Here is an 11,070-nt window from a genome sequence, read left to right as displayed (position 1 = left end):
ACCCACAAAAAGCCCCCAGGAGAGTGAAGACAGCTGACAACCACATTCTGTCTGAACCACATGAAAAGCAGATGTGTTTTTGTATGATCTTGCTTAACTGTATTGCCAATCTACTATAAAAGCTGTCTGATCAAACTCCTCAGCTTGCCACCCTATATACAAGGTCAAAGATACCAAACTTCCCAGGTGATCCTTAGGATATGTCAACTTGGACACTGTGTTGTGTCCTGGGGCTAATGTGGCACTGTGGAGAGGACAGAAAGGAGAAGCTGAAGAAGCAGTCAGGATTAAAGGAAGAGTTTACCAATATTCCTGCAGAAGTGTCTCAAGAAAAGCACAGGGGAAGGCCCAGACAACTACATGCTTTGTGTGGGAAGAAAGCAGAGGAGGAGAGTCACTGGGACTCTGCCATGCATGGGCCCAGAGGGTAACAATTCCCATGCAGGAACAATTACTGTACAATAAGAGCACCAACAGAAGTGAGAAATAATTTGCTTTTTATTGGAAGCATGATGTATGTACCATAAAGTAGACCAAGATAATCCGCAAATTAATGAGAACAAGCGTTGTCACAATCTCTACAGAGGTTTCAGGCAGGTATTTTCAGAGAATTTCTAGACAGATCAGATAATGACCTCCATAGCTACACACTCCAGCTTCGCTGGAAGATGAGCTAACACAGCCTCCAGTCCAAGCTAAGTCTGGCTAATACATATGCTATTCTTTTAGTCTATAACTTCTGAAAATGTGTCATCTGAAGAGCAGGTAGCAGGAGAAAGCAAGCAAGCAAGCAATTTAATTCTCAAGCAAACACTTCCTCCTTTATCTCAGACCAATAAAACTATACAGCATCAAGCTAATTCCCATCAGCTGCCCAGCCCTTTCCCCTTTATTGGCTGTTTGTGCAGTCAAAGCCAAACTGCCAAAGGGAGAGGGTCAATCGTTTGTGCTGTATCTGCTCCAGGCAGTGACAGGCCACGGGACTGACATTCAGGGCTAGAACTAGTTAAATGCAGATTAAGGGCACTGAAAACAGGAGTGGGGGAGGAGAAACCATAGTGGAATAAAACCAGAGCAAGTTGCTTGGCCAGGCTAGTGCAGAAAGGAGCAAGCCATCTCTGCTCCTTGGGTTTTCATGGAGGGAAGGAAACAAGCAGATGTGCTTCAAATAGAAAATGGGGTGAATAATGCTACCAGTCATCTGGTGGGACAGGGACAGTTTGGGGCAGGAGGGAAGAACAGCATTCAGAGGAGCACAGAGCTATTCAGTTTCTGCTACCAGGGACTCCATGAACTGCTCTCTAATCAAGCAAAGGCTGGCAGAGAAAACAATCAAATGGCAGTTTAGAACAGAGCAGTGATCCCTATTCCCCTACAGTCACTTTCTCCAGGTTCTGACAATATTTTCTTTGCTACTGGACAGGGGACAGGAAATGCAGTCAAGCTATTTATCACCTCATTGCCAGGTAATGAAGACAAATGTTCAAATTTTGCCATTCCCTGACGAGATGCTTTGGCAGGAGCACTGAGGACAGGGACCACAGCCTTGTGAATCTGCATCCACTTTAAGAAGGGCTGTTTAAGAGACAACTAGAGCTCATGGGAACCCCCCCAGTATGTGTTAGTAACACCACCACAGACATTTGGCTATGCTAAACCCCCCAAAGTGTTTCCAGTCTTTCAACATTAATCAGCACAACTGAAGCCAGTAGTAAATTGATTCTCACATTCCACTGGTGCCAGTTTTTGTTAGAAATGATTTGTGATAGATATGGTGGAATATATTGATTAGTACTGACAGTCCCAGTTTCCCAGGCGCTTTGTAGCACTGCCTTTCCAAAATGACCTGCTTTCCACCTTGTCAATTTTCTTCTGCAGAGTCCAATAGAAATATCTATTCTATTCTGAGAGCTTCATGTCCCTCCAGAAAACAAACAAAAGGGTCAGGCAAGTAAAAAATCGGTACAATAAAATAGGTTTGTGGTGTTGCAAAAGAACTTGTTTTTATTGAGACATTTTCTGTCATGGGAAGAAAAGGCACAAAATAAGTTACAAAGACATTGGATGAACTGTACGAGTCAGAGGCAGTATCAGAGCTGTTACAAATCACCTAAAAGTTTGTTTACTAACATAAGTTAGCCTCTACAAAATTCCTAAAATATATGTATTTAAAATTATTGAAATAATTCAGAAATTAAAAGAGAAAGTAAAGACAACCAATATTAACTTTTTGACTAAATTCACCTGGGCTTACCCATCATCACCCTCTCTTAGCAGACAGATCACTGGAAAATATTTAGTATTACAGAATTATTTTAAAAACTCATTAACACATTCTAAATTAAGAACCTGATATTAACTTTTCGTACCGCCAGTAAAGTACAATACATACAGGTAAGGCAGTATGCATAGGAAATACATTAAGAAAACAGAATAGATAAGTGCAATTATTCTGAATATTTCAACATTTGTTATGGCCCCTCACTATGGCAAAGAACATCTTAAAAAGATGGATCCAACAGCTGTTCACAGAACATATGAATATATCACCATAAAAGGTCTACTGTGGAAAAGCTTACGCTGTCTTCAGTTGTGACTTCTCAGATGAAGTAACAGACTTTCCAGCAGTACAGCTCTGAGTTAACAACAGCACATTAATACAGTTAGAGAAGAGAAAGTACTTCTGAAATACATCAGTCCTCATTTTAACATGGGAATGCTTGTAACACTCAGTATTCCGTTAATCCAAATTAAATACTTAACAGTACACACATCAACTATATACAACTTCATTTTTGAACTGAATCTGCTCTCCCTGCCCCCGTTACCAATTTCCTGTTACTCAGCTCTCAACTGGCAAGGACTTTTGATTGTTAGTTCACATTAAACAGGAATGAGAAAACAATGCAAAAGTCTACAGCATACAGAGAATACATAAAGATTTGTTTTCATGACAATGAAAGGTGGAGCAGCAAAAAAAGTAATTTACCCCTCTGGTCAAGAGGAGGTCTAAGTTCTGTCTTCTGAAATCAGGAAAGATGTAAATGCACACAGACAGAGCTTGGCTACAAATGTCTGTTCATGTCCTTAGGAGTTTCAGTTACTTGACCTAAGACAACAGCAACACAGGAAGGCAAGACAGTACCAGCCACCTGTCAGCCCAGGCCAAGGACTTGACGTGCAAGAAACCCCTGTGGAGTGATGTATGAGCACGGCTGTCAGGGCGTGGGCACGGTGTCCTGTGAGGGAAGACGCCAGGGACTGCCTGTGCTGGTCCCAGACAGCTCAGCAGCAGCCAGCACAGGAATCCCAGAACAGCTGAGGATGGAAGGCACCTCTGGAGGTGGCACCTCTGGTGGTGCCCTCCATCCTCAGAGGAAGGCAGGCACCTCCTCTGCAGGTCACCTGGCCCAACCTCCCAGCTCAAGCAGGGCCAAGCACTAAAGCAGACTGCCTAGGACCATGTCCCAGTGACTCCTGAGTATCTGCACACATGGAGACTCCACAACCTCTCCAGGCAACCTGTGCCAGTGCTCCATCTCCCTGACGTTAAAAAGGTGCTTCCCTGTGTTCAGATGGATCCTCCAGTGTTTCAGGTAGTGGCCACTGCCTCTCAGGCCCAGTGAGCACTGACCCACTGCACTCCAACACTGCCAGAGGAGCTGATGGCACTTGGACAAAAGCATGTTTAAGATAAGGCTCTAAATGCCAAGAAAAAGAGATTACAGTGCTACAACAGGACGAGGAAAAAGGATAAGCCTACATCAGCAGAAGACAAACAGAGAGACAGCTGAGCAGGAGAAACAGCACAGGAAAATCTGGCTGAGCAGAGGCTGAGAGTAGACTCAAAAGGAGCTACAACTCTAAATGGACTGTGGCTGGTGCTGGAACCCACAGGAGAGCAGCAGAACAAGAAACAAAGAGCAGTGAATAAACAGAAGCACAACAGACTGATCCCAGTCTCCTGCGCCGCCTGTTACCTTGCTGAGGGGACTGAGCATGACAAGCAGCCAAGGAACAGGAGGATGGCATGGGGTAGAGAGAAGGAAGACCAGTGTCTGGAGAAAAGCAGCAGTATCTTTCTTAAGTGTTTTCATTATTTTTAATTCCAATACCAAAGCAGTAACATAAAAACGCTAATTGGCAATAAATTAAATTGATTAAAGCCCCCTGACTCAAAACTTACTGTTCCTGAAAAGTCATGCCTTCAGCTGACACTAGTATAGAATTAAAGGCTTTCTGTCCCTTTTAAAGGCAAACAATAGATACAGGAAAGCCATTTCCTAACTGTGTAATTATGAAGATCCTCAGAAGTTTTAAGTCTTTTAATTAAATTTTAAAAAGCCTTTGACAAAACCTTTAAAAGGGAAGGATGACTTGAGGACTAAGTAATGGATTCCCACACAAATAAAAAAAAGGAAATATTTTGTCGTTTCCCCAAAATCAATTAAATACAAAAGTGACAACAAAAAGCTCAACATAAAAGAGGTAGCCTAAAAAATCAAAATACCATTTGATTCAGGAAGCAAAGGTAGTGCAATAAAAATATCCGTATGAAAAACATACTTCTCATTTCCACATTACTCAAATTTTAACAGGAATAAAATAAAATCTGGGTTGGATTTTGAGGAGCAAAAGGGATCAAATACTAGAAACCAGTATTTTAGAGGCCTATTTGAAGTCAAAGCATACACAACTCTCACCACAAATCCTCTAGCAGTTTTTGCTCTGTAACAGTTTTCATCAGTATCTGCAAAACTGAGTTTTCCTACAGACTAACATTAGAAATGCAGAAATGCAAGTCTCCTAATCAGGCTTCCAACATTTAAAAATTTTGTTTGGAAACAGATGTACCAGATACCTCTCCGAGGAGATTTTTTAGTAAATACAACTTTCAATACTGGCAAAGGTTTTCTTACCATCATACTTTTGCCTGGCTCCTGACAAAACAGGTACAAAATGAGCACCTCAGATGTGTTGGTGGGATGCAGAAACATGCATGATAAAGACAGATTTACTCTAGAAACCTTTAGTGAATGAGGGCAGGCAAGTATTTAAACATATTCCATCCTACAATCTTACTGTACACACCCCATGGTCCCCCTTTATTGTGTACACATAGCAGAGAATGGTTTGAAAGAAATAATCTTTCTTCTGGGCCTAGTCAGCCCTCGTTGTATAAAGTTTTATCCACCTGCTTTTTTGCTGACAAATATGCAGCCATTACAAGGCTGACTTGCAGTGAATATTAGTTGTAGTAGGGATTTAAAATCCATATATTATTATTTAGCAATGCCTCAAACAGAGTGTGCATTTTACAAAAACCTGCTAGATCCCAAGAAGCTCCAGGCAAACTGTTTACTAGCAATGCTAATTTGTAAGATTGATGAATGAAATAACAAATTCCAGTGTACAGTTTTTAACCAGGTTTCATCAGTCTAAGAGAGTAAACTTTGACACTTGCAACTCAGAATCAAAACAGGTTCTGCAGATTTCTCTGCAATGGCTACATGGTATAAACTCTGAATGTTCTACAAAAAGAACACTTTAATCCTTCATTTAATTTCTTTGGTTTCTCATAAACAAAAGCTACTTAAGTGAACCAAGCAATGAAAGACAAGCAAACAAAGGTAACTCTCTGTTCCTATAGTTTCAGGGATGCTTGTAAATACCAGTTCTGCGGACCAGTTCTGCATGGATAAAGTCTAAATAAAGGCAGCTCAAACTAGTTTTGGACTATTGCTCTCCAGCAAAAACTGTCTTTGGCACACATATAATCCAATTCTGTGATGCTACTTTACACATAGTCCCATATAAAATTGACGGAGGGAAATTAAAGACTACTTTCACAAAACAGGCACTTCAAATAAGAACAAAAAATTCTGTTCCCTCTTAGGCAATACTGGGATGAGAAAGTTCAGTAAATTCAGACTACCAGGGTAAAAGTTTTACCCAGCTCTACTAGCCTTAAATAACAGTAGCACCTGGAAAATCTGAAGGCTACAACAGACTAGACAAAATTAAAATACATTAAAATACACAGCATGGAAAAATGATGTATAAATTTGTTCACCCTCCAATTCCACATTTAGATCTGCCAGAGAGGTTTTCTTATGTAGATGTCTTTCTACCACATATCTTGCAGCAAGATACAACAAATGAGACTCAAAATACAGCTATACCCTAAGTCTCCTGTTTGGTAAACAGCTGAATATAGACATTTCTGATAGAAACACTGTGTCAGATCAGACTAACTTCCACCATCAAATGACAGCACTGCTCTTGGGCTTTTCTGACATCTTTACTGCAAGGCTCACAGTCTGCAGTCACAGATTCTGCCGTGTCAAAGAGCTGGACCAGAGAAGCGCTCCTGGGGTGGGAAAAAGGATAAACATACAACCTTCAGCTAAAACAAAATACTGCTCACCCAGTCTGCATTCCTGATTATTATCTGCATTGAGAAGACTTTAGAACAAGAGTTTTAGTGCTATTATTCCATTTAACACACTCCAGGAAAATTTCCTCACTTTCCCTTTTTCCTGAGTGCAAGAAAAACATTCTTGCAAACTGCTTTTACATGCTTAGGTGAAATACGCCGTAAAAAGTATGGCTCAACTGCATTCCCCATGGCTCTGTAAATCATGTCCTACTAAGAACATCCACACAGTTTGGAAAAGCTGGCATGGATTGCACACTTTGAGCTAATGAACACTAATGATGGCTCCCACCCTTACTGCCTTGACTGTAACTATGGTGAAAACAAGCTGCAACCTGCTCCATGTTAGCTGGGGGTCTCTGGAGGGGCTCCTCACTCAGCATCCTGACCTGAACACACAGTCACCTCTGGCACTCCTTTAACACAGAGCTTCTGGTATGTCAGGGGGTCTCTGAACTTTCCCAATTCCTAATTAGAGAACACTATCTTTGTTTTCAGGAAAAATTTAAAATTGTATTGTATTAAAGGGTATTTCTACCCAACAGCTGTTCTGTATTTTCACTTACCCTTGCCCTAAGGTGCTACAGTTGAATCCTCCCTTTTTTTTTTTCACTTCTTCCAGCTCATTCTCCTCCATGCTGCCTCACATGACCTGTCACTCTCCTTCACTCTTAGATGTATTCACTTATCACTTGTGAGCTCCCCAGGTAAGTGAGGTATGTTTGGGATTCTGTTCAGACCTGACTAATCAGCACCATGGGAAAAAGCTCTATTCTCTCTAGCATAATCCCACTAAGTGATCTACCTGAAAAAAAAAGAAAAAGAAAAAAAAATCACAGCCAAAGGAATCCAGAGAAGAAATTCCACCTTGGGAAAAGTGGTATCTTAGTGCCTGCACAACATGAAAATGGCTTTACAGTACTGGCTACTCTAGCAAAAAACATGGCAGAAGATTATCACACTGCAGTAAACTATAGCAAGAACCTTAGTCTCAGAGTCCTAGCACTACAACATGTAGTAGAGCGATGTACCCAGTGTTCTACTTTCCAGTAGCTCCTCATGGCAAACTTACTGCTCACACACTGAGATACAACTATCTCAACATTGTAAAGCATTACATATCATGGGTAAGAGGAAAAGTGATCCTATAGGTTTCTGTACCAGAAGGCCAGCTCATACTAAAAATGAATAGCCTCAGAAAGGAAACTTAATGCACCTAATGGATCTGAACTTCAGAACACAAAGCTGGAATGCAAAGTTTAATGCTACATTGCTGAGCTCCTTCTGCAGGGATTTTCTCCTCTAAACTTTCTGAATTAACTGATATGGGAAAGTATCAATGGAAGATTCAGAATTCTTTTTTAAATATTCCCTTTAGAATTTCAAAGGTAAAAGCATGGGACAGATTTAACGTTAATAGAAGAGCAGCAATTCCTATGCAAAAAAGTTGCTAATTTTGTCTTCACTCTTGTTCCTGCAATTTTACATATGTATACCAATACTATAAAGTGCATGAGTGGAGAGGTAAATTTAATTTTTATTTAAAGACTCACAAAATCTAGCTTAGGTCCTGCAGAGAGTAATCTTCTCCTCCTGAACCATTGCAACATCCTACTGTTAATGAAAATTCTGTTGAGGGTCTTGAGGCATTACACAGGGTTGCCAGGGCAGATAATGGAAGCTCCTGACTAGTTCCACCCAACACCCAAAGAGGGACAGAGGCAGCAAACACCTAAAAACAAAGACGTAAAAACACCTTGGCAACATGTTATTACTGCCAGGCTTACTGCTGATTGCCACCAGCAATAAAAAGTCATTTTCCCAGCTGTCCATAAATTAAAGTGTGAGTAAAAAATTTAAAACTATTTGAATAGCTCCAACTTGTCCAACTATTTCTGAGTACCTTATTTGGTGAAATTTCCTTATACACAAAAGGGCCAAATAAGGCAGAAAGACTATCCACCTGGGTTAAAAAGTGCCACATCTACAACAACTACTCAACAGTCTGTGGGGGAAAAAAAAGGGAAGACTATGAGTGAGAATTCTTCCAGTGAAGAATAATACAGGCAAAAAGCACAACAACATCGACAGACTGTTCATAGGGACTGAAGTTTCCAACTTTGCCCACAGTCAACACCTGGATCAAGTTCACACCCCACTGGAATGCTGCGTGTGTCCAACTGCAGACTCTGGGCCGCTCTCTGCACCAACCAGGGCAGTTGCACTTTGCTCAGCATTACAGATCCCAGTGAACAAAGTTCAAGCAGCTGGCTGCAAACGTCAGATGCTGGTTACTTTCACTTCCTTCCAAGTAAAGGAACTTCCCACTCTAACCAGGACATATTCAGCAGACAGCTTTTTGATATTTTTAGACCCACCTTTTTTAATTCTAAGATCTGCAAAAATGACTCATGAGCCTGAAAATATATTTACTGCCATTGTGTGCACTTTGCTAGGAACTCAAAGTAGGAAGACTAACATTTTATGGAAACCAATCTTGACAAAGAGAAAGCCACAGGTTAGAGGATGAAGATGGCAGTGTCATCAAGAAAACTGAATCTCTGTAAGGCCTCATTTTTCTAGTTGGAACATTCCACATGTTTCACACTTCGGGATTCCATATCCCTCTAATGAAGCACCTACAGAAAGTTCAGTGAAACAGGAAAGTGAAGCTGTTTTCCTTAACAAGGTCAAGTAACCAAGTGCTTGAGCAAGCATTGGTCAGAAAACATCAAGTAACCAAAAAGGTCCAAAGAGATTTGCTGTCTTTTTAAATTAAAACCTTAGCTACATGAAAGATTTTAAAATAAACACCAGCAGCTTCCTGATAACAGCACCCAAAATATAAAAGCACTCCACAGTTCCTCTTACCACTTCAGAGTTAAGCCTTTTCCAGAAATAAAGACCCAGACAGGTCCACAAAAGTGAGCTGTACATTCTATCACACCACACACACGGTATGTGATAAATGCCTCACCTTTGTTGCACCCAGGAAACGATATCCATCACAGAATTATTTCACTCCACAGAGAAGTTGCTGAGCTTCAACAGTTACGGCAAAGTGAGGACAAGGTAAAAGTAGGCAAAGCTATAAACAGCCATGCTGAGATGTGGGGAACATGTGGCAAACATACACAAGACCAAGAAAAAGCTTTGTGTATGAAAAGAAGGAAAAAAGTCAGTAACTTCCTGTATGTTGGCAGGCTTTGTGGCCGCTCTTTTGTGCAGTCCTTCCTCCCAACCTTCCATTATCACTAAGTTAAAGCCCAGCTCATGACTAACCACCTGTAGGTGTGCACACAGAAACCTTTTGTTCACAGCTGCCTCTCCTCCACTGAATATGCAAAAGCCATTTAAACATACAATTTCAGCAATTTGTTCCCACTGGAGTAGCACACAGCACATTCTCTGACCACTTTCACCCTTATGGAAAATACAGTGGCTGTTTCCAAGTTCACCAATTTGTACTGAAATAAAATCCACCACTTTGAGAATACAATAGTAACACACACACTGATGATCTGTCCAAATTTGTCTAAACCTAGGTTATTCCTGGGCTTCTGAAATACATCATCTCGTTTCTGCTCTCTCATCTGGCTTCAAATGCAGTCCATGCACTGTATTCTGAACCACAAGAATTGGAATGGCTGCCTCATATGGAGAACATCAGTGATGTCATCAGTCTGAACAGTACCCAAATCCCTCTCCAAGTAAGGAAAAACACAGGCACTTGCCCAATTACATTGCCTGGCAAGCAATACTTGTCATACAGTACAAGTACTTGTCATACAGCTGGACTGACTGGGCAAGAAGAGGCATAAAATAGGCCAGTGTTTCTTCTTTTCATTACTTTATCATGTGAGTCTCTTCATCAGCATCATAAAACTCCTCATCTTCACTTCCACTCCCTGTAGAGCTGTCTTTGTCTCCAGACTAGAAGCAAAAAAGAAGTTGTTAGTTAGACTGAAGCCACTAAATCAATCTCAGCATACATGAGCATGAACCATTACACTTATGTGGAATGCTGGTATAGAAAAAGTAAGAAAACACAGGTCTAACCACTGTATTAAAACTTTATAAATAAAGACATTATGCGAATTCAGATTCAAATCCTTGGTTCCTCAAAATATCTTTAAAAGGCATGGGGTTGTAGTGGATGGACTTTCTCTGCTCCACCAGTACACTAGAGAATATATGCAGGAGAGACTGGCTAGAGTGGTTCTGAAGTGGTAATCTACTAAGTTTTCTTAAATTTAGGCTAAGGTGCCTACTCTGTGGAGAGCTACTGGAAACATAATAGCCTCACCACAGCTCAGAACACATATTACTTATTTAGGTAAAGCTTCTCCATCCCCAATTCATACTTTTCCTTGGCTAGCATGGACATTTTACTGCGCAAGTTGAATTAAAAAGATTCCCCTGCAATACTAATGAAAGTGTTATGGAAAAGGGAAAATCATTATCATGCTGTATGTTCAGAAGGTAAAATCCCTATTATAGGCATACCTACTCCAGTCAGAGTCCTTTCCACAACATAATTTATACCACATACCCAAAATAAAGTCAGCTATTACAGCTAATTGATTTTTATTTGGCCAGTGCAGCATTTTTCCATGGAACTGACACAAACGATT

At 40.7% G+C, this 11,070-nt stretch overlaps 1 protein-coding gene across 2 annotated transcripts in view; it reads right to left on the bottom strand.

Moving 5' to 3' along the window:
- Positions 1–1,984: 1,984 nt before the first annotated feature.
- The window catches only part of SLC22A15 (solute carrier family 22 member 15), a 40,990-nt gene continuing 31,904 nt past the window's right edge, over positions 1,985–11,070 (bottom strand). Inside the window, exons 12-13 of one of the 2 annotated variants that reach the window (XR_010441611.1) lie at positions 3,390–10,369; positions 1,985–3,335 (exon numbers count right to left, since the gene is read on the bottom strand). Coding sequence is in view for 1 of the 2 variants with exons in the window: in XM_064722454.1 (XP_064578524.1) it covers positions 10,283–10,369 (87 nt within the window). In the remaining variant the exon portion in view is untranslated. Of the gene's footprint in view, positions 10,370–11,070 lie in introns of both variants that reach the window. The other variant, XM_064722454.1, reaches the window with a different exon arrangement.

The sequence above is a fragment of the Zonotrichia leucophrys genome, chromosome 1 (genome assembly GCF_028769735.1).
Source record: "Zonotrichia leucophrys gambelii isolate GWCS_2022_RI chromosome 1, RI_Zleu_2.0, whole genome shotgun sequence".
Taxonomy (NCBI): Eukaryota; Metazoa; Chordata; class Aves; order Passeriformes; family Passerellidae; genus Zonotrichia; species Zonotrichia leucophrys.
The sequence above is the reverse complement of the archived record's forward strand: the minus strand, read 5'-3'. Positions and strand labels throughout refer to the sequence as shown.